At 46.2% G+C, this 24350-nt stretch overlaps 1 protein-coding gene across 1 annotated transcript; it reads left to right on the top strand.

Moving 5' to 3' along the window:
* The first annotated feature begins 2638 nt into the window (after positions 1 to 2638).
* On the top strand, positions 2639 to 3589 carry LOC120994079 (olfactory receptor 52N2-like). The gene has a single exon (XM_040422538.1). The coding sequence runs from the start codon at positions 2639 to 2641 to the stop codon at positions 3587 to 3589; it is 951 nt and encodes a 316-aa protein (XP_040278472.1).
* The last annotated feature ends 20761 nt before the right edge of the window (positions 3590 to 24350 follow it).

Raw genomic sequence — 24350 nt, 5'->3', positions numbered from 1 at the left:
AGCACAGTTTACATCCCGCATCTCCGCTGAAACAGCAGTCCAGTCATCCTGTATGTGGATAAAAAAGACCATGGGTAGCCAACCGGATCAGTGGTGCTCTTCACGCCATACAGTGCCTCAATCCTGACCCCGACAGATTGGTGAATCTAAAAACAAAAGAGAGAAAGAGAAGTTTTAAGAAAACCTTTCATATAAAAATAGTGGTTAATTCACTTGATTCTTGTATATATATGTGCAATCAACCTCCAGTAGGGAATACGGATCGAGCGGTACATGGGGTGAGACAACACTAGTCCATCCTGAAATCAACATTTAACCCATTAGGTCTTAACGTTTGCAAAGTTTAGATCCAGAATAGCTCACGCTGTCGATAGATAGATAGATAGATAGATAGATAGATAGATAGATAGATAGATAGATAGATAGATAGATAGATAGATAGATAGATAGATAGAGCACATGGCTGGGTGTCTCCTCCTCAATACCCCAATACCATCCCTACAGTGAAGCACGGTGGTGGCAGCATCATGCTGAGGGGCAGGGAGACCGGTCAGGGTGAAGGGAAAGCTGAGGAGCAAAGTACAGAGATATTCTTAAAGAGAACCTGATCCAGATCTCTGGACCTCAGACTGGGCCACAGGTTCACCTTCCAACAAGACAATGGCCATAAGCACACAGACAAGATAAGATCAGCTTAGGGACAACTCTGGGAATATCCTTGAGTGTCCCAGCCATAGCCCTGAATCCAATGGAACATCTCTTGAGTGGGGTTGAGCAAACCCGAACTGTAAAGTTCGGGTTCGTACCAAACTTTAGGATTTTTGGACCCCGGACCCGAACTTTTCAGTAAAAGTTCTGGTTCGGTGTTCGGCGAGTTAATGGCACTTTTTGAAAGGCTGCAGAGCAGCCAATCAACAAGCGTTTAACTCGTGTGCCCTTAGAAGCCATCATAGCCATGCCTACTAATGGCATGGCTGTGATTGGCCAGTGCAGCATGTGACCCATTGCTGTGATTGGCCAGTGCAGCACTTTCTTATTACTGGGGTTGAGTGCGGAATGATGGGGCAAAAAATAGATTTTTATTTTATTTTAGCACAAGGCCGCAACATAACAAAATGTGAAAAAGGGAAAGGTTCTGAAGAGTTTCCAAATGCTCTGTATGTGCCATAGATTTGCAAATCTGTAAGCTTTATATTTTCTGTATGTACAGATATAGCAATCCTTAACTTGACGCATTAATTATACAGCTGCAGCAAATGTTAACTCAGCTTTCTATGGGTTTTGTTATGTAGTAATGTAAAGTCTGCAGCTACCGTGTAATTAGCCGTCTATGCGTCGAGTTAAAGATTGCTACCTCCATAGACAAATTGAATGCATCTATGGGACGAGCAGTTAAGGCTACTTTCACATGTCGTCATTTTATTCTGGCCGCCTCTCGTCATGTTTGTCGTGCTGCGGCTGGACCTCCGTCCAACCCCCATTAGAGTGAATGGGGCCGGAGCAGACTTCCGCCGGCACGCGTGCACGATCAGCAGCACGGATCCGGCAGGCTGTTCTACTGTAGGAACAGCCTGCCGGATAAGGCTGCCACTAATGTGTAAGTAGCCTAACATGGAGCCCCAGTATTTACACATTCTCTTGAAACATACCCAGCAATGTTTGATAACTGGTAACCATACTCTCCATGGTGAAAAATCGAGGAAGTTATGTGGCAGAACTTAAAGCGATCTCTATTGTGGTGCAGTCAGCTCACAGCTCTGCATTACTATTTTACGTTAACTTAAAAAAATGGAAAATATAAATATATTTCAAAAACCCAAACCATAGGTTTCAGGTTTTGCAGTTGCATTTGCCCTGAGAGGTGAAAGCATCATGGTGAAAGGGCTGTGCGGAGGTGAAAACAATAAATGTAGACAAAGCCTTAATTATGTTGCACCACAATGAGCCAATGCACATGGGGTGGTTCTTCTCTTCCTATAGTGCCCTGCCTCTCTCCTGCATCCATCATTGGTGATTTGAGGATCTTTTTGGATTCTTTGTATTGTTTTTTCTGCTTGCCATCCCCATTCATGCCGGGGTTTCTTGGACGTTTCCACTAGGTCAGTGATTCTTTGTATGTCACATGTTCCTTGGGGTAAAACATTGGGAGTTTTTATTTGAGGATGATGTTATGACTCCTTCAGCCTGATTGCTCCTATTATAATTTTTTTTTAACCTATTTTTGGACTTTTGTTTGCACCTGTTTTTTAGGGAGACCTGGGAATTAGCTGAATTGAAATGTTTTAATGTTCAGCTGATTTTCTTTCAATTTTTTTATGTTTTTAGTAATAATGCGACTTGGACACTAACGTTGTATTTGGAAGCTGATGTGCTTTTTTGCCTTTCCTTTATTTTTTCTTTTTTTCTTTGGTATTATGGTTCTGAGAGGTACTAGTTCACTCACGTCTGATATGTAGGGAACCCGGTGTAATTGCTGCCTGACAGCTTGAGTGCCCAAACAAAAACATGGTAAAGATATGATTTATGGTCTTTCCTAAAGGGAACCATCATCCCCACCCATGTTACATATTTACCGAGCAAGAAATAACATTGTCTATATGTTGATTTACAGGAACTTATATCAAGGAGGAAACACATGATGGAAAATGTCTCCTTCCATCAACCCTCAGTACTGGTCCTCAACTTTGTAGAGATGTCTACAATGAGATATCTGTATTGCATGTTAGCATTTTTCTGCTACATCCTGATCATTATCACCAATGGTGGGGTCATCATTACGATCACCACACACAAGGCTCTACAGGAGCCCATGTTCATCTTCCTATGTACACTTTGCTTCAATGCCCTATTTGGAAGCTCAGCTTTTTTCCCTGGTTTGCTTACAAATCTGCTTTACAATGTCTATACCATCTCCTACAGTGCCTGCATCCTACAAATATTTTGCATCTGCGTCTATGCCAACCTTGAGATGTCCACCCTGACCATTATGGCCTTTGACCGTTACGTGTGCATCTGTAACCCCCTGAGGTACACTATCATCATGTCACTACCCATGGTCTACAAGCTTCTTGCCGCAGCTTGCTGTTACTCAGTGTCCATTGTAATCATACAAAGCATTTTGACGGTGAGACTGCCTTTGTGTGGCACAGTCATCTTGAAGATCTACTGTGACAACTGGTCGGTGGTGAGACTCTCTTGCATTGACACTACCATCAATAATATCTATGGGCTATTCATTATCTTCTGCTCTCAGATCATAATGCTGAGTCTTATATTGGTTTCCTATATCTGTATCCTACGAGCCTGTTCCAAAGCTTCTCAGGAGGTCATCTCCAAGGCGATGAACACATGCGTCCCTCAGCTCATAACTACTATAAATTTTGCGACAGATGTACTTTTTGAGGTTTTTTTTTACCGGTACGTCTCCTCGCTTGTCCCCTATGAGGTGAGGATGTTTATATCAGTTTACAGTCTATTAGTGCCCTTCACCCTGAATCCTCTGATCTATGGCCTGAAGATGACCGAATTGCGTGTGAGAATTTTTAAGCTCTTCAAGATGAACAGAATTTCACTACAAAATCATTGTTGAAGCCCAGACTTCTGAAAAAGTTCAGACAAACATATTGATTCTTTGATATACCAGTGGTCTCCAACCTGTGGGTCTTCAGCTGCTTTAAAACTGGAACTTGTAGCATGCTCAGCTTGGTGCAGGAGGTGCCAAAATCAGCAGTTTGGCCCCTCCTTTAGTTAGACAGTCTGATGTAAAGTTAGTCACTGCATCAACATTCTGAGCTCCTGGAATGATTCATTGTAGTTATGTCAGCGAACTTTGGGCAGGATAGGAATTCAGGACTTGAGTGATATCACGGAGTTCTCAAAAATGGTGACTGAAACAAAAAGAGAACATAAACATTTAGAAAAATGCAAACTAAATTACTTGAGTTTTGATTATGTAGAGACCTTCTCATATCTTCATTTGTGACAGTAGTTCAACAAATGTCTAGAGGTATGGGATAAAATCCTTTCTGCCTGCAGTCACCAGTAGGGGGAGCTCAGGAGTTACTGTATATTGTGATATTATAGTGCACAATGTATATATTGTATACAGAAGCTTCCAATCTCCTGCTAGGGATGGCTGCAGGTAGGTAGTCGAACGTTTATGGTGTAAGGGTTCCCCTCTATCACACTGACAATGCATATCTTGCCCATTACTATCATACAGATACAGCTGAGCTGAATTTGTTATGGAATAGTTTCTATTATAGATGAGAGAAGTTTTGGAAAATTCGATTCGGCTGCTTTGCAGAATTTTACAAAATAATTTGCTTTGTGATGAATTACTTCATCATGAAGCTCATTAGTGGGTGCAATGACAGGGAGCAGCGAAATCGCCGCCCCCCATCATTGTACCCCTCAGATGCTGCGTTCATAGCTGATCGCGGCATCTGAGAGTAAAAACTGTGTAAAATAACATTTAAAAAAAATATGTAATCATACTTACCACCTCCATTTGCTCGCAATGGGCTAGAAGCCAACATCTTGCTTGAAGATCTTGTGCAAAATCTTGTGCGGCCCGAGATGACGTCATCACGCACAAGATTATGGCCGAGATCTTCAATCAAGATGGCGACGGCCGGCCTGTCGCAAGCAAATGGAGGAGATAAGTATGATTTTTTTGTTTTTTTACACTATTTCAGGTTCAATTGATTCACTACCACGAAGCACCAGGAAATGTGGCTTCGCGGCAAATCGAATTTATCCTGAAATTCAGATTGAATTCAACTTCGCTCATCTCTAGCTTCTATATAATGATAAAAAAGATTTACAGAATATATTATTAATGGAGAGTCCATAAATGCTGGAAAATGCAGTTTTATGCAAAAGCATTCTGTCCAAGTACCGAAATTTGCGCTTAGTGACAAATACGATGCTGTTACATTTATGCAAACTTTACTAAAAAATAAATATCAATGACCATAGAGTAAGAGCAGCCGTGAAGGTCACTTACTTTCTTGGACTCTTGGATATGTAATTTCGTTCAGGCTTATTGCGTTTGAATACTTTTATAATGACTCTATATTTTTAAGCAGGGGCGGGACAAGTTCTGTGGGTGGATTCAGAACGTGCCTCTCCCCCTCGGTTCCTGGAGTTTGGCATGATAGCTGTCAAACGGTGCTAGTTAATTGTCCCCTGTAGCTCCTCCTGCATATCCTTAGGCTAGGTTTCCATGTAGTGGTTACAGGGTGGTAGTGTATCGTGCGGCACAGCAAAACCATAGCAGTTTGCCAGGAATTGCTGTGGGTCATGAATTGCCGTGCCAATAAACTATGGCAAACCACTGTGCAGTGAGGCACGCTACTTACTACCCAGTAAAGGCAGAACTGAACCCCTACTTAATTTAATGCCTTGGAGACCACTTACTCCATCTACCCCCCTTCCTCCTGCTGATCAGAAGTTGCTCAGTTTTTTGTATTGCCCTCAGTAATGATATTGTCCTTGAATCCTGTAGCGGCTTGGTCATCACATGGGCTAAAATGTGAAAAAAAATAATAAATAATAAAGATAAAACAGCAATAAAAAACTATAAATGCAAAGTTACCGTTCATTGTACAACATTAATGATGAAACATAAAAATAATAAAAGAGCAATGTGATTCTGTGTTTTTTTTTATTTCTTCAGTCTGAATTCCAAGCAAAAGAAGCCACAACCTCTCACAAAAGGATGCGGGACAAGTGGGCACCCCCAAGGTCTACACCCACCTGTCACTTCCACCAACAGGAGGAGAACACATTGCTACAATATTTCCAAGAAAAAAAGATGCAAGAAAATAACCCCTTTAGGACTGGGCCAGTTTAGTTTTTTTCCTCCCCACCCTCAAGGGCAATAATTTTCCATGGAAAATGTGAAAAAAAAATCTTTGTTGGGTGATAGTGTGGAAAAAAGGCCCTTCTGGCACTTTTCTGGGGTTTTGTGTTTACACTGTGTGCGATTACAGTGATAACAAATTGATATTGCTTCTATTATGTTTACTACTTTCCAAAAAAAAATAAAAACCTTTACAGTTTTTTTTTATTTGCATGGGCTTTTTCTGACACCAGTAACTTTTTTTCATGATTTTGTTTACAAGGTGAAGTCAGGGCTTGTTGTTTTTGCAGCAAAATTGCAGAAAATAATGCACTAACACAATAGATGCAAACATTATATATGGACAAAGCCCTCCCTCTGATATGATAAAATCTGATCAAAACACATCTGTTCCCGTCTACCAGCGCCAAGGTGGTCTCAGTAAGGCAGGAGTGGCACCTTTAATGTGCTTCTATTTCATCTTGGGAGTAGCAGCTTTTTTGTGATTACTTAAAATGTAAAAAAAAAAATTTTTTGAGGGTTAACGTGATCAACAGTAAATCAGCTATGTTTATTTTTTTTATATCTTATTAGTTTGACTATTTTTGGACACAGCTATGCTAATAATGTTTAATGTTTATTTTTTAGATTTTGTTTTTTTAATAAACTTTTTTTTTCCGCTGTACTTTTCAGTCCCCTTAGGGGATTAATACATGTGATCTTCTGGTCACTTGTCCCATAGATTACAATAGAATACTATTGCTTTATATGGGATTTTTACAGGCTGCCTGTCAAGCTGGGCTGCTGGGATGGCTTAATGGGCGGTTTACCATGACAGCGCTAGGAGCCTTCACATCTGAAACGGGCCTAATAGAGCTATGCTAGTGGGAATCCACTAAGGAAACCCTCCTACTACCCCCCACTCCACATACACAGCCACAAATTATAGGAGGGTGTGAAAAGAAAGCACTTTGTGTTTCATGTGATGCAGGCTCTGACTCCTGGAGTGTATCTGAATTGGCAGCTGATTGGTTACAAGAGATCATCTGATACATCATGTGACTCCATATAACCGCCTACAGAATATGGGGCAAGGTCATTTACATATGGCTGACACAATTCCTGATATGAGGAGCTTTGTGACATGAAGATAAGTGCCGAAAGCTGCTACAGTGTAGAAACCATAGTGGACTGCAGAGAACTAACGGCTCAACCACCCAACTACATGTCCTCCCTTGCCTGCTAAATAAAGACAGAGGCAACTGTTTTTTTTTGTTGGAGTGAGGGTTGGTCACAGCTGTCTTTTTATTTAACTTGATTTTTTTACAAAACATCAACTTTATCAAATACCACCAACTGCTTCCAGGAGTGTGAGAAGCGAAATGCCCCACTGAAACTACAATGGGCAAGTCCGCCTTCTCATCCGCTCTTAGCATTTTATTTTAACCGACCTCCACGGAGGAGTGTACTTCTACACGGCGCTCCAACCCCCACCCAACAGAAACAATGCCTGTTCTACAGCGTCTTGAAGGCCAGAAAGAAAAAATATTCAGACCAATCTCAATCAGGTGCCCCCATCAGGTCGCATAAGGGAGCATTAACCGTACATCTGCCTCTCTCAACAGTCCCTGGGAGGAATCTCCTGGAGAAACAAAAGAAAATCCTCCAGGTAATGAATGATGGGGAGGGAACCAGTCTCATAGCGAAGAAACTAAATAATTCAAAAAGTGTCAGGAAATGGAGCAGCCAATAGGGAGACCGGTGTCAAAATAATAACACCCATCTACAATGCATCCCAGCAGATGGTAACAATTCGGGTGCACCGAAAGAAGCCGGAAGGCCGCTTCCATATCCGATTTTGCCATCAAAGCCCCTTTGTCTGCCTCCCTAACCAAAGTGACCGCTCTGTCAAAGGAAATGTAGGAAACAGAGGCATCGTCCTTTGAAATACCATCATTGACCAAGGATCCCTTTGGGAAGTAGAGGTGGTGAATTAAACAAAACTTCCTGTTCTCCCTCATAGGCCTAGTCCCAAGGGGGGAAACCCGGATGTTTGAAAAAGGGGGGTGACGTGAATGGGCCTACTATTATTACCAATTCAACCTCCTTGCAAATTTTCCCTGCAAAAAGAGCTGGGTGGCGTTTGGCGGAAGATAAATTATCGGCATGGGTGGGGGAACTAGAAAATGAAAAGGGGTGAAAACCAAAGGAAAAACCGAAGCGCAGTTGGGCGGCGGCACTTTTATTGGGATACTGGTCGAGCCACGGTGATATCGCAACCACGCTCACCGGAGTCTTTCCCGCTAGTGGGACCTGAGGGGCTGAGGGCTGTAGGTCGTGAACATAGAATGGCCGGGTGGGAACCGCCGCACGCCGAGCATTTGTGTTTGTACTTACTTAGTGCAAAGAATTTGCAGTGTCCCTCGTTATAGAGCCAGCAGGCTCCTGGTCTGCAAACGACCACAAGCCCCTTATAGCTGGAGGAGGGGACAGGGGCTGCGGCCGGGAAGGGTTGTACTCTCTGGGACATCATCAGACGTAGCCAAAGATCCCTGGCTTTTACTCCCAAACCAATTTCCAGGTGAAGTGCTAAACGTCTACGAAATTCATCATCATACCGCCACCATGCTGACCCGCACTGTATAAAGAATCCATGTACACAAATAATTCTGAACAACGTTCTGGATGTTGCTGCCTCATAACATAGCCTAAAACTGAAAATGCTTGTAACCAATTACCCATTATGTGGGTCACCTTAGGCCTGCGATCAATAAATCTATCCGAGTTGGGCCTACGCTCCTTATCAACCGTGTACTGGTCGACGGTAACCAAGGACCAAATGTCCACATAGTGGCTGTTCCAAATTTTAATTTTGGTCTCAATGTCCAAATGGGCTCCCAGGGGAGAAAGACCACAAAATAGAGATTCCTTGTGATCCCTGGCCCTAGGCGGCGGAACAACCGGGGTAGTGGGCTTGGGGGGAACATGAGAACCGTCCGGATCCATTTGCGATAGCAAAGCTTTAAGGAAAGAAACTAACTGCTGACCCATAGAAGCCGAACCCCAGGCCCCAGTGAAATTAAACTCACCACCAGAGGAAGTCGACGGAGGCTCCACAGGAACAACCGGAGGATCTGGCTTCTGGACCGCGCTGGCCCGACTGGCCCCGCGGGACGACCTTCTGGCCGAGTGTGTAGCTACCCGCCTTCGGCGTAAAGGAGACCTGCCAGAGCTAGCGCTGCAGGAACTGACATCCGAGGAAGAAGGTGATCGCCAACGCGGGAGGACCTGGAGCGGACATCTCTCTGGTTCTGCTGAGAGGATCGTGAGCGGTGACGGGAACAGCTGTGATGATGAATTCCTGACCTTCGCCTGGCATGGCGGTCGGCGCAACACCCTGGGGAGGTGGAGGGGGAGCGCCTGTGTGGGGTGGCAGGAAGGCCTGGGGGTACATGGAGACTGGGGAAATTAGAGGTGTCAGTCTGCTGCGACACAGGAACCCTTAGAAGGGATACATCAGTTTCTAGGACTGAAGCAGAGATGGGGGCTGAAGGTAACATTAATGCATTGGTCAGCAGGGACAAATCCCCAGCTGCCTGCTCAACAGCTGCTGGGGTGGCCAAAGGCTTATTGAGGGATTATTTCCCATGGTTGAAGAAAGGGAAGGGTGATAAGAGGTGACTGAGACAGAAAATGCAGAGCGGGCCAGAGTGGGAGAGCACGAGGCAGGGGCGGGGGGCTGGGCCACAGAACGCTTGGCCGGAAGGACAGAGGTCCCGGACAGAGCCCTGGAAACAGTGCACCCGCACTTCTCAGAAAGGCGGGTGAAGGAGGAGGGGGGGGGTGAGGCACCCTAGGGATGGTGACTGCAGAGCGCACAGAAGCGGGAGCGCGCAATGCAGGAGCGGGGGACGGGGCCACAGAAAGCGCTGCCAGGATGCCATTAGAGGACCCTGCAGGCGCGCCCCCCCTCCCCCCCCCCCCGCTTGCCAGCAAGGGTTTAATTGGTTGAGAGAGGAGGTAGAGGGTAGAGCGTGGCTGGGACTCAGGTGACATGGGGGATGGGTACGCTGTGCGGTCCGCCTACCCCCAACTGAGGAAGAAGCTGGCAGGGCAAGAGTGGGCTCCTGCAGGCCTGAAAACAAGCGGGATGCGAATCCAAGTCCCTCAGTTTGGAGTTTGGCAGAGATGGCTGCCAAAACAGCTTTTTCGTCGGCCATACCTGCAGGAGTGAACATTCCTGATGCGGTGCCGGTAAAAGAGGGAACCAAAGGGGTAAGCCCTCCATTTTTTAACTCTAGGGAAGGGGCAGGAGGGATCCATCTAGCTACACCAAAGGAAATGGGGGGGGGGATGGATAAGAGGGGGGGCGCCAACAGCTCAAACAGGCAGAGCAGTGACTGGAGGAGTAAAACACCCCTGTGGGCCAAACCACTATGCCTTTGCAGGAAGACATGGTGATTTAACCCACGGGCCACCACTCCAGTTTCTGCAGTCAAAAGTGCCCTCGCTATGTGCTGTGGCACTTACTACAAACCGGATTCCAAAAAAGTTGGGACACTATACAAATCGTGAATAAAAACTGAATGCAATGATGTGGAGGTGCCAACTTCTAATATTTTATTCAGATTAGAACATAAATCACGGAACAAAAGTTTAAACTGAGAAAATGTACCATTTTAAGGGAAAAATATGTTGAATCAGAATTTCATGGTGTCAACAAATCCCCAAAAAGTTGGGACAAGGCCATTTTCACCACTGTGTGGCATCTCCCCTTCTTCTTACAACACTCAACAGACGTCTGGGGACCGAGGAGACCAGTTTCTCAAGTTTAGAAATAGGAATGCTCTCCCATTCTTGTCTAATACAGGCCTCTAACTGTTCAATCGTCTTGGGCCTTCTTTGTTGCACCTTCCGCTTTATGATGCGCCAAATGTTCTCTATAGGTGAAAGATCTGGACTGCAGACTGGCCATTTCAGTACCCGGATCCTTCTACGCAGCCATGATGTTGTGATTGATGCAGAATGTGGTCTGGCATTATCTTGTTGAAAAATGCAGGGTCTTCCCTGAAAGAGATGACGTCTGGATGGGAGCAGATGTTGTTCTAGAACCTGAATATATTTTTCTGCATTGATGGTGCCTTTCCAGACATGCAAGCTGCCCATGCCACACGCACTCATGCAACCCCATACCATCAGAGATGCAGGCTTCTGAACTAAGCGTTGATAACAACTTGGGTTGTCCTTGTCCTCTTTGGTCCGGATGACATGGCGTCCCAGATTTCCAAAAAGAACTTTGAATCGTGACTCGTCTGACCACAGAACAGTCTTCCATTTTGCCACACTCCATTTTAAATGATCCCTGGCCCAGTGAAAACGCCTGAGCTTGTGGATCTTGCTTAAAAATGGCTTCTTCTTTGCACTGTAGAGCTTCAGCTGGCAACGGCGGATGGCACGGTGGATTGTGTTCACTGACAATGGTTTCTGGAAGTATTCCTGAGCCCATTCTGTGATTTCCTTTGCAGTAGCATTCCTGTTTGTGGTGCAGTGTCGTTTAAGGGCCCGGAGATCACGGGCGTCCAGTATGGTTTTACGGCCTTGACCCTTACGCACAGAGATTGTTCCAGATTCTCTGAATCTTCGGATGATGTTATGCACAGTTGATGATGATAGATGCAAAGTCTTTGCAATTTTTCGCTGGGTAACACCTTTCTGATATTGCTCCACTATCTTTCTGTGCAACATTGTGGGAATTGGTGATCCTCTACCCATCTTGGCTTCTGAGAGACACTGCCACTCTGAGAAGCTCTTTTTATACCCAATCATGTTGCCAATTGACCTAATTAGTGTTAATTGGTCTTCCAGCTCTTCGTTATGCTCAAATTTACTTTTTCCAGCCTCTTATTGCTACTTGTCCCAACTTTTTGGGGATTTGTTGACACCGTGAATATTGGAATCAACGTATTTTTCCTTTAAAATGATACATTTACTCGTTTGATCTGTCATCTACGTTCTATTACAAATAAAATATTGACATTTGCCATCTCCACATCATTGCATTCAGTTTTTATTCACAATTTGTTTAGTGTCCCAACTTTTTTGGAATCCGGTTTGTATAACAGTGAATACAGGGCGCACTCAGTCTGAACAGGGAGCACTATATGGGGGGAGGTTTTATAAGTGTCGGAGGCACTATGTAGGGGACATTAAAAAGAACTGGGAGCACTATGTGCAGGGGCATTACAAGTACTGTGGGCAGTATGTGAGGGCACATTACACGTACTGGGGCACTATGTGGGGGCCATTATAAGTACTGGGGCACTATGTGGAGGGGCATTAAAAGTACTGGTGCTAGAGGCACTACAGGGAAACTATAATATTAGGTGCACTACAGGGACAATTATAACTACAGGGTTGCTATAGGGGCATTATAACTACTGGGGCACTATAGGGGTCATTATAACTACTGGGGATACTATAGTGGCATTAAACGTACTTAAGCACATCGAGGACATTATAACTACTTTGGCCCATAATAGGAGGCTTTATAACTTCTGGGGACTCTACAGGGCCTTATGGAGGAAACGTATTACTACAGGGGTGCTTTGGGAAGCTTCATCACTGTTAAGGGCACTATGGGACATTATTACTAATGGGGGTTACTGTGGGAATATTATCATTATTAGGCACATAATGGAGGGCACTGCTACTAATGGGAGCACTCTTGGGAAACATTGTTACTGTAGGAGGCAGTATGAGTAATAAGGACACTCTGAGAGAGGATTACAGTTGGTGGGACTTTTTAGCACTATTAAGATGGGGGGATTATCTGTATGGTACTGTTATTTCTTCAGTATAGTAATTGGGGGCACTAGGAACCACAGCATGTGTAACATCCCAGAGTATGTCACTAAACTCTCTTCACCCAGCTTCATTATGTTAAGATGTGAATGTGTTAATACCCTATGTAATCTGACATTGCATTTGTGTTTAATATGTATATGCTGTAATTTCAAATGTACACCAGCAGGTGGCAGCAATATGTAGTAAAACCAAACCATGGTTAGAGTATACCTAGACTGGAATAGACCATTCCAGGCTAGCTTCCCCTATCTGAGGAGGAGTGGAATGTTCCCAGATCCTACTTCAGAGGGAGGATAGAAAGTTCTAGGCAGTGTACCAGCCACCCCCTGTTGGGGTAGGCTGTGTGAATAGGAGCTCCCAGAAACAGGGATCCCAACTAAGGATTCAGGCCTAACCTGAGGCCCAAAGCAATCTTCCCAGCCTGAGTTCCTTACCTCAGCTGGATGACAAAGAAAGCAGCCATCTTCAGAACTACTAGATCTCCAGGAAGCCACCCCCATTCCCTGCGAGCAGTCCTGTAAGTACAGATTCCAAATACAAGGAGAAGATAAGTACCTCCATAGCTAGTCAGGCCCAAACCAAGCAGAACCCAAGACAGAGCAGAAGATAGATACCTGCCAGATTCTTAAAGGCGTATGTTCAGATGCAGAATATAGATATAATTCCTGCCACATATTGCCAATACCTGCTGGGACCTAAAGACTATTGCTGTAACATTGTATGGATCTAAAGCTGCATAAGATAACCTCAAGTAAAGACAAGTTGGACCCTATTTTGTGTGTGGAATTCCATCATTCCTCCATTACTCCTATTTACAGCAATCATTTTGTTGCATGTGAGCCAGGATACAGGAGTCCGGCCGTACTAAGGTAGGAGACACCGTTGACACAATACAGAGACAATATCCCCCTCTGGCATTCCTAACCTAGTACATGAGCTAAACCATCTTAAAGGGCCCTTTTACAGTACCTGCGCAAGCTGCAACTGGCGTCACAAACTTAGTTACACCTAAATCTGACCCACTGCATAGCAGCCCCAATGACCCAGTGTCCTGCTCATTGCACATGCACAGTATTAGGCCTCCTGCACACGAACGTGTGCTGCCCGTTGCCGTATTGCGGACCGCATTTGCGGATCCGGAATACATGGGCGTCGTTCTGAGGGCATTCCGCATCACGGATGCGGACCCATTCAGTTCAATGGGTCTGCAAATCCGGAGATGCGGAATGGTGTGGAACGGAAGCACGGAACGGAACCCTATGGAAGCACTACAGAGTGCTTCCGTGGGGTTTTGTCCCGTACTTCCATTCCGCAAAAAGATAGAACATGTCCTATCTTTTTGCAGAACAGCCGGATCGTGGACCCATTAAAGTGAATGGGTCTACGATCCACTGCGGCTGCCCCACGGTCGGTGTCCGTGCATTGCGGCCGCAGCACGGCCACGGGGCACACATGTTCGTGTGCAGGAGGCCTTAGAGTTAGCAGCATGATGTCACTGTGTGGCAGAAGTTTGTATGGCAAATTCTGAAGGCAAGACATGGCTGAAAGAAGCTGACATGGTAATCTGGGCCAGATGAAGAAGATGAGGAAAATAAAATCTCTACATCAGAGGAGAGATCAAATATGCCATTAGCACTGAGGTGGAGCAAGGGTATTTGGTTGGACGCTAGTGATGATCGAGCACCAAAGTATTCGGGTGTTCGACCCGAACACATTGTTATATTTGTGTGCTCGACCGAGCACCCGAGTATAATGGAAGTCAATGGGAGACAACCAGGTACCCCCAGCTCTGAAGAGGGGAGGGTGCCTGGTCCATTGGAAAAAGTCAGAAAGTGACAGAAACACCACCGAAATATATCGGGAACAGAATGGGGACGATGTCTGGATGCATCTTGGACTCCCAGATCACTGCTGGGAATCATGTTGTCCGAGTTGTACGCCACTTTTACAGACTGACAAAAATTCGCACAAAACCCCCCAAAAAATCAATTGTACAGGAAATATTGTTAGGAAACATTCTTTCCTACATATTCAATTGTATATAAAGTGCAAGTGCTGCAAAAAATCACAAGCAAGAGGCACTCCGAAACAGCCTGTATATTACATAATGGAGGGCCTCATTCACATTGTGGTACAATTGTTCAGTTAGTGGGACTTCTACACTCATAAAGCCTATGCACTAAGTGAAAGGGCTGCCAAAAATTACAAGGAACCAGCACTACAATACACCGTTTGTTACACATAAAGGTATATTTATCAATTATGATTGATGGCCTGCTGGTGACCCTCAAAAACATTTGGAGCAAGGGCCTGCTGATCTGACCATCTAAAACCTTAGGGGCGAGGGCCTGCTGCCACATTCGTGACTCTAGATAACCTCTGGGTGATTGCACGTCCCCGTGACTCCGACGATCCATTCGGATGTCTGCCCTATCAACTTTCGATGTTCTTTTCTGCGCCTACGATGTTGATCACGGGTAAGGGGGAATCAGGTTTTGATGCCGGAGAGGGAGCCTGAGAAACGGCTACCACATCCAAGGGAGGTCAATGGCTGAAATCTGATTGACTGTTGTTGCCTTGCCCCTTCTTTTTCCTAATTGTGAACCACCCAGAGATGCTGGGTCAAGTTATTAAAGCAGAAGAATCCAAGGAAGGCAGCAGGCGCGCGGCAATTACCCACTCCCGATTCGGGAGGTAGTGATGATAAATAACAATACAGCACTCTTAAGAGGCCCTGTTATTGGAATGATAACACTTTACGTTAACGAAGATCTATTGGAGGGCAAGTCTGGTGCCAGCAGCCAACTTGCTCCCGGCCTCCACAACGCTCACCCAGTGTGCCATCATGGTGAGGATTGTGTTGAACAAACTCTTGGCTACTGAGACTGGACTTGTAGGTGAGGGCCTGCTGCCACTTTGTTGACTCTAGATAACTTCTAGGCGATCGCACGTCCCCGTGATGGCGACGATCCATTTAGATGTCTGCCCTATTAACTTTAGAGCAATTTTTCAACAAGGACCTTCTGGTATAGCACAGTTTTGCTTTTCCTCTCCAGCAGAGGAATGAGAGATGAGAAGTTCTCTTTGTAGCGGGGGTCGAGAAGGGTGAACACCCAGTAATCTGCGTTATCTAAAATGCGTATAACGCAAGTGTAACAGAAGCCCTCTGTTTGTCTGTTGGAATATTGTGGATTTTGGGGTACTTTTTAATGCGTTATAAAAAAAAATGTGGTTTACTGTCTGGAGAAGATTGGGTTACCTACAGTGTCTGACCTAATTATCTCCCAGTCAGAGAGGAGGCATTGTGTGTCCTGTATGGGAGTCTTTATACACAATGTGGTTTTACTTTCTGGAGATGATTAGGATACCTACAGTGTCTAACCTGATTATCTCCCAGGCAGAGGGGAGACATTGTGTGGGAATGTCCCGGATTGTGTGATTATTTCCATTGGTCTGTGTGTTTGTCACACAGTTCTCCATCAGGTCCACAGGGGAGGTCCCCTTCCATGGAGACTTGTATATAAGGCCAAGGGTGGCACCAATAAATGTTGTTCTTCTTACCCTCAACTCGCAGCCTCGTCTCGTGTTGTAGGGAACAGCTATATCACTACTAGCTCTTGTAAGAGCTGCACAGCGCTGGAAATCGCAACTCGGTTTGGAAGTCTCTGGAGCAGCTCTTCAACGCCACGCTGACCAGGGGAGAAGGACGTCGCCAACGGTTGATACCGTTACATTTGGTGGCAAGCAGTGGGATGGTCCTTCTACCCCAGGAGGCGTGCAGGTCGAATTAAAAGCCGATATGAGCAGCTAAAAAGGACGACTGTAACGGGGTTCCGAAGGTGCACTCGGTCCCCCATTGCCCGCAGAACTGTTGCTTAGCTTTGGGAATGAGGATCTGTGTTTGACCTCATTCCCAGGGCGGCTTTACTAGCTGGGTGGCTCCCTGCTCCTAGTCTGCCTTGACCGCCGAGCTGATCACTCGGTGCTCGACTGGTTGGTCTGTCGGTCATGTGACGCTGGCCACGTCACATGACCCTCACTCCCCACTATAAATACAGGCAGCCTGCTGGCCACAGGTTGCCTGTTAATTTAGGTTCCACCTGTGATTTGGTCTTTCCTGGCGTACTTACCTCCTGCTGAATTCCTGACGATCCTCTGCCTGCTCCTTGTGTACTTTGCTGCTCTCCTGGTATTTCACCCCGGCTTCTCCTGACAATTCTCTCTGCTTGCTCCATTTGTACTTTGTAGCTTTCCTGGTATTGACTCGGTCCGTTCACGTCCTGTTGTTTGTCTGTCTGTCATCCCTGCACTTATTCCAAGTTAGGGATTGCCGTCCAGTTGTCCCCTGTCATTAGGACTCGTGAGGCAAGTAGGCAGGGCCAGGGGTAAGGGTGGAGTGCAGTGGTCACTTCCCTCCCCCCTGTGTGTGTGTGTACGCGACCGTTACAGATTAACAGGCCCAATAACCACTGTATTATGAATCCTCTGGTGACCCTGACTGACCATGTCTCTAATCTGACGCAGAGGGTGCAGGGATTAGGGGAAAAACTCAGTTCTTTTGAGTTAGGGCAAGGTTCTTCCACTCCTCAGGCCTCCAGTCCGCATTTTGAGCCCCAGATTAAGCTCCCAGAACCCTTTTCTGGAGACCGGAAGAAGTTTCTCTCTTTTAAGGAGAGTTGCAAACTTTACTTCCGTTTGCACCCCGTGTCCTCAGGCCCCGAGAGTCAACGCGTGGGCATTATCATTTCCCGATTACAGGGTGATCCCCAGGACTGAGCGTTCTCTTTACCTGCTGGCGCCAGTTGTTTATACACTGTGCGCAGAATTATTAGGCAAATGAGTATTTTGACCACATCATCCTCTTTATGCATGTTGTCTTACTCCAAGCTGTATAGGCTCAAAAGCCTACTACCAATTAAGCATATTAGGTGATGTGCATCTCTGTAATGAGAAGGGGTGTGGTCTAATGACATCAACACCCTATATCAGGTGTACATAATTATTAGGCAACTTCCTTTCCTTTGGCAAAATGGGTCAAAAGAAGGACTTGACAGGCTCAGAAAAGTCAAAAATAGTGAGATATCTTGCAGAGGGATGCAGCACTCTTAAAATTGCAAAGCTTCTGAAGCGTGATCATCGAACAATCAAGCGTTTCATTCAAAATAGTCAACAGGGTCGCAAGAAGCGTGTGGAAAAACCAAGGCGCAAAATAACTGCCCATGAACTGAGAAAAGTCAAGCGTGCAGCTGCCAAGATGCCACTTGCCACCAGTTTGGCCATATTTCAGAGCTGCAACATCACTGGAGTGCCCAAAAGCACAAGGTGTGCAATACTCAGAGACATGGCCAAGGTAAGAAAGGCTGAAAGACGACCACCACTGAACAAGACACACAAGCTGAAACGTCAAGACTGGGCCAAGAAATATCTCAAGACTGATTTTTCTAAGGTTTTATGGACTGATGAAATGAGAGTGAGTCTTGATGGGCCAGATGGATGGGCCCATGGCTGGATTGGTAAAGGGCAGAGAGCTCCAGTCCGACTCAGACGCCAGCAAGGTGGAGGTGGAGTACTGGTTTGGGCTGGTATCATCAAAGATGAGCTTGTGGGGCCTTTTCGGGTTGAGGATGGAGTCAAGCTCAACTCCCAGTCCTACTGCCAGTTTCTGGAAGACACCTTCTTCAAGCAGTGGTACAGGAAGAAGTCTGCATCCTTCAAGAAAAACATGATTTTCATGCAGGACAATGCTCCATCACACGAGTCCAAGTACTCCACAGCGTGGCTGGCAAGAAAGGGTATAAAAGAAGAAAATCTAATGACATGGCCTCCTTGTTCACCTGATCTGAACCCCATTGAGAACCTGTGGTCCATCATCAAATGTGAGATTTACAAGGAGGGAAAACAGTACACCTCTCTGAACAGTGTCTGGGAGGTTGTGGTTGCTGCTGCACGCAATGTTGATGGTGAACAGATCAAAACACTGACAGAATCCATGGATGGCAGGCTTTTGAGTGTCCTTGCAAAGAAAGGTGGCTATATTGGTCACTGATTTATTTTTGTTTTGTTTTTGAATGTCAGAAATGTATATTTGTGAATGTTGAGATGTTATATTGGTTTCACTGGTAAAAATAAATAATTGAAATGGGTATATATTTGTTTTTTGTTAAGTTGCCTAATAATTATGTACAGTAATAGTCACCTGCACACACAGATATCCCCCTAAAATTGAGTTTTTTGGGTTCATTGAGAACATGGTTGTTGTTCAATAATAAAATTAATCCTCAAAAATACAACTTGCCTAATAATTCTGCACTCCCTGTATTCTGTGGAGGGGTTCTTTCAGGCCCTGGGTACCGTCTATGATGAACCAGACAGGGCTCTAGTAGCCGAGACGGCTCTAAAGGCACTGGTTCAGGGCAATTTACCAGCGGAGGATTATTGCTCCCAATTCAGAAGGTGGTGTGTCCCCTCAGGATGGAACGAACCATCCTTAAAGGCCTTACAACGGTTCTTAGGTTTCGCCAATTACTATCGTAAATTTATTATGAATTTTTCCGTAATTGTTAAACCGTTGACCAACCTTACTAAGAAAGGGGCAGATTTGGAGAATTGGTCTACTGAGGCCATTTCTTCATTTGAAAAATTAAAAAAGGCATTCAGTAGCGCTCCCATTCTGATCCAGCCTGATCAGGAGAAACCTTTTATTGTGGAGGTGGATGCGTCCGAGGACGGTGCAGGAGCAGTCCTTTCACAAGGTCCTGCTAGCCTCACTAATCTGAGACCATGTGCCTTCTTCTCCAGGAAATTCTCTCCCACGGAGAGAAACTACGACATAGGGAATCGGGAGCTGCTGGCCATTAAATGGGCATTTGAGGAGTGGAGGCATTTTCTGGAGGGGGCAAGGCATTGTGTAACTGTTGTCACTGACCATAAAAACCTTATGTTTCTCGAGTCTGCTAAGAGGTTGAATCCCCGTCAAGCCAGATGGGCTCTGTTTTTTACTCGTTTTGATTTTTCCATCACGTTCAGGCCGGGAAGTAAAAATGTGAAGGCGGACGCATTATCTCGGAGCTTCCAGGCTTTTCAACCTACTGAGGTACCACCTGAATCCATCCTACCAACAAAAATCTTCTTAGCAGCTCTTACCCAGGATATCTTGGCTCGCATTAGGTCTGAACAACATCTGGCACCGGTATCCACCCCAACAGATAAGTTGTTTGTTCCCGTACAATTTCGTCTCCAGCTGTTGGGTGAGTGTCACGATTCTGCCTTTTGTGGACATCCGGGTGTTGAGGGAACTAAGGATCTGGTTTCTGGATCTTATTGGTGGCCCACTCTAACTAGGGATGTCAAGTCCTACGTGTCAGCCTGTGAGTTTGTGCCAGGTCCAAGACACCTAGGACTCGCCCTGCTGGTAACCTACGACCTCTACCCATTCCCAGTAGACCCTGGTCCCATATCTCGATGGACTTTATAACCGACCTACCGCCGGCGGAGGGTAAGACTGTAGTTTGGGTAATGGTCGATAGGTTTAGCAAGATGGTCCATTTCATTCCCCTGTCTAAACTCCCGAATGCCAAAACCCTGGCGTCTATTTTTGTGAAAGAAATTGTTCGATTGCATGGTATCCCGGAAAATATTGTTTCCGACAGGGGTGTGCAGTTTGTGTCCAAATTCTGGAGAGCCTTCTGTCAAAAATGTAAAATTTCATTGTCTTTTTCCTCTGCCTACCACCCTGAGAGTAATGGTCAGACTGAACGCCTTAATCAGTCTGTCGAACAATTCTTGAGGTCGTATGTTGCTGATGACCAGCAATTATGGGTGAAATTTCTTCCATTGGCTGAATTTGCTTTGAATAACCGTGTCAATTCTTCTGCTGGGGTTTCACCTTTCTTTTGTAACTATGGTTTCCATCCCCGTTTTCATTCTGGGTCATCCGTCTCCTCCTCTAACCCTGAGGCGGATAGGCTCTCCTCTAAACTGTGCACAGTTTGGGCCTGGGTTCAATCGAACTTAGAAAAGGCTCAAAGTTCTCAGAAACTCAAGGCCGATAGGAGACGTTCAAGGGGGGTGAATTTTCAGGTTGGGGATAAGGTATGGTTGTCCTCCAAGAATCTCTCTCTTAAGGTAGATTCTAAAAAGTTTGCTCCTCGTTTTATTGGACCATATAAGATCACGGAGGTGATTAACCCGGTATCTTTTAGGTTGGAGCTGCCCGAGTCATTCCACATTCATAATGTGTTCCATAAGTCTCTACTTAAAAAATATTTTGAACCGGTAGTACCATCAAAAGCCTCGCCTCCGCCGGTTCTTGTTAATGATGCTGTCGAGTATGTGGTGTCTAAAATAGTGGATGTCAGGAAGGTGCGTAATTCCTTGCAGTACCTGATTCACTGGAAGGGGTATGGACCTGAAGAGAGATCTTGGGTACCTGCCAGGGAGGTTCATGCTCCTAGACTTGTTCGAAAATTTCATTTAGAACACCCTAAAAAGCCATCGCCTGAAGTCTTGGGTCCGGTGGCCCCTCGTAAAAGGGGGGGTACTGTAACGGGGTTGCGAAGGTGCACTCGGTCCCCCATTGCCCGCAGAACTGTTGCTTAGCTTTGGGAATGAGGATCTGTGTTTGACCTCATTCCCAGAGTGGCTTTACTAGCTGGGTGGCTCCCTGCTCCTAGTCTGCCTTGACCGCCGAGCTGATCACTCGGTGCTCGACTGGTTGGTCTGTCGGTCATGTGACGCTGGCCACGTCACATGACCCTCACTCCCCACTATAAATACAGGCAGCCTGCTGGCCACAGGTTGCTTGTTAATTTAGGTTCCACCTGTGATTTGGTCTTTCCTGGCATACTTACCTCCTGCTGAATTCCTGACGATCCTCTGCCTGCTCCTTGTGTACTTTGCTGCTCTCCTGGTATTTCACCCCGGCTTCGCCTGATAATTCTCTGCTTGCTCCATTTGTATTTTGTAGCTTTCCTGGTATTGACTCGGTCCGTTCACGTCCTGTTGTTTGTCTGTCTGTCATCCCTGCACTTATTCCAAGTTAGGGATTGCCGTCCAGTTGTCCCCTGTCATTAGGACTCGCGAGGCAAGTAGGCAGGGCCAGGGGTAAGGGTGGAGCGCAGTGGTCACTTCCCTCCCCCCTGTGTGTGTGTGTACGCGACCGTTGCAACGACCCTCAAGGATCTACTGGAAAGTCGTGGAGGGAGTGCCAGCAACCGACCTAAGAGGGAGCTGATTGCAGAGTTACAGCAGCTGGATCGGAATTCTGCCATGACTGAAAACCTTACCCCATCTGGAGACGAAACGGCTCGCATAGTGAGGGAGCGGTTGGCGATCTATGGGTCAAACCCCTCTGAGGAACAGATTGCACAGATTTTTGCCCAGGTAGCAGCATGAGAACAGAGGGAATATGAGCTGCAACGAATTATTGACCAGCGACTTCCAGAGCCACCCCCAGTCACCCTTACTCCGGCCAGCATAGAAAAGTGAAAGGTACCGTTTACTGCATTTAAACAGTTCCGGGAGGCAGAGGGGGAGATCGACAGCTATTTGGCGGACTTTGAAAGGCAGTGTGAGCTTCACCAGGTACCCCCAGAGGAATGGGTTACCATTCTATACGGCCAGCTATCCGGGAGAGCAATAGAAGCCTTCCGGGCCATCCCAGAGGACGAGGTAAAACAATACCACCTTGTCAAATACACCTTACTTAAAGGGAACCTGTCACCGGGATTTTGATGTATAGAGCTGAGGACATGGGTTGCTAGATGGCCGCTAGCACATCCGCAATACCCAGTCCCCATAGCTCTGTGTGCTTTTATTGTGAAAAAAAAAACTATTTGATACATATGCAAATTAACCTGAGATGAGTCCTGTACGTGAGATGAGTCAGGGACAGGACTCATCTCAGGTTAATTTGCATATGTATCAAATCATTTTTTTTACACAATAAAAGCACACAGAGCTATGGGGACTGGGTATTGCGGATGTGCTAGCGGCCATCTAGCAACCCATGTCCTCAGCTCTATACCCAAAATCCAGGTGACAGATTACCTTTAAACGGTATGCCCTAACTCCTGAGGCATACCGGCGGAAATTCCGAGATACCAAAAATCGGGGATGTGACACCCACATGGAATGGGCTAACAAATTGCACCACACCGCTACCCTTTTGATTAATGGAGGCCAGGCCGTATCTGCCGAGGAGGTGCTACAACTTTTTCTCTTGGAGGATTTCTTCGATAATCTACAGCCGGACTTAAGCGCCCTCACAGGAGCGACCCGCCTGGCCGATGAGTATGCGGATTCCAGGTGACTGGACCCATTGTTATCCTGACCTAATCCTCGAGCCGATCCCCGGGTCCCCATTGTATCCAGACCCTCTCCACTACCGGAGTTTAGGGCCCCTGTTCCGCCCAGCCCCCCTTGTTTTGCTGGTCCTTCCAGGAATAGTTCAGAGTATTCCAAGGTGAAATGTCAGAATGCCATGAACCAGGACACCTAGTGGCCAATTGCCCTTTTGGCCCTCCCCGATCGGAGTTTAGGGCCCCTGTTCCGCCCGGCCCCCCTCGTTTTGCTGGTCCTTCCAGGAATAGTTCAGCGTATTCCAAGGTGAAATGTCATGGATACCACAAACCAGGACACCTAGTGGCCAATTGCCCTTTTGGCCCTCCCTTACCTTCCTGGAACAACTCATCCCCTGTGTCAACCCCTGCTGCATCCCGTACCCCAGCTGTCCACTTCGTGGACACGGACACTCACCCTGAGGAATATATGGGGGTATTGTACAAGGTCAATCCCATTCATGCTGATTCCGGGGATAATAGACAGCAGCACCAATAAGAGGTCAAACTCGACGGACAGGTCGCCCCAAGGAGTATGGGACACTGGGGCTACCATTACACTGGTACAGAGGCACTTGGTTCCAGCCCATAAGCGTACAGGCCAACCCGTAGTTGTTCGAGTGGCTGGGGGAGCTGTATTTCACCTGCCTACCGCCCGCGTTCACCTACACTGGGGAGCCGGATCCGGTGTAGTGAAAGTTGGCATAATGGATAACTTACCTGCAGAAGTCCTTCTGGGCAATGATTTGGGCCCCCTCATTTCTGCCTAAGTCCCCACCTCTACAGCAGCTGCACACCCATTGACGACCAGGGCCCAAGCTAGAACCGAATAACAGAGACTGGACAGCCCCAAGTTGCCCTGAAAAATGGTCAAACCGGGTCTGCCAGCGTGTTCCACTGAGAGGGAGCCATGTAACAGAAGCCCTCTGTTTGTCTTTTGGAATTTTGTGGATTTTGGGGTACTTTTTAATGCATTATAGAAAAAATGTGGTTTACTGTCTGGAGAAGATTGGGTTACCTACAGTGTCTGACCTAATTATCTCCCAGTCAGAAGGGAGGCATTGTGTGTCCTGTATGGGAGTCTTTATACACAATGTGGTTTTACTGTCTGGAGATGATTAGGATACCTACAGTGTCTAACCTGATTATCTCCCAGGCAGAGGGGAGACATTGTGTGGGAATGTCCCTGATTGTGTTATTATTTCCATTGGTCTGTGTGTTTGTCAAGCAGTTCTCCATCAGGTCCACAGGGGAGGTCCCCTTCCATGGAGACTTGTATATAAGGCCAAGGGTGGCACCAATAA

The sequence above is a fragment of the Bufo bufo genome, chromosome 3 (assembly GCF_905171765.1).
Source record: "Bufo bufo chromosome 3, aBufBuf1.1, whole genome shotgun sequence".
Lineage (NCBI taxonomy): Eukaryota > Metazoa > Chordata > Amphibia > Anura > Bufonidae > Bufo > Bufo bufo.
This window is presented reverse-complemented; position numbering and strand designations above follow the sequence as displayed.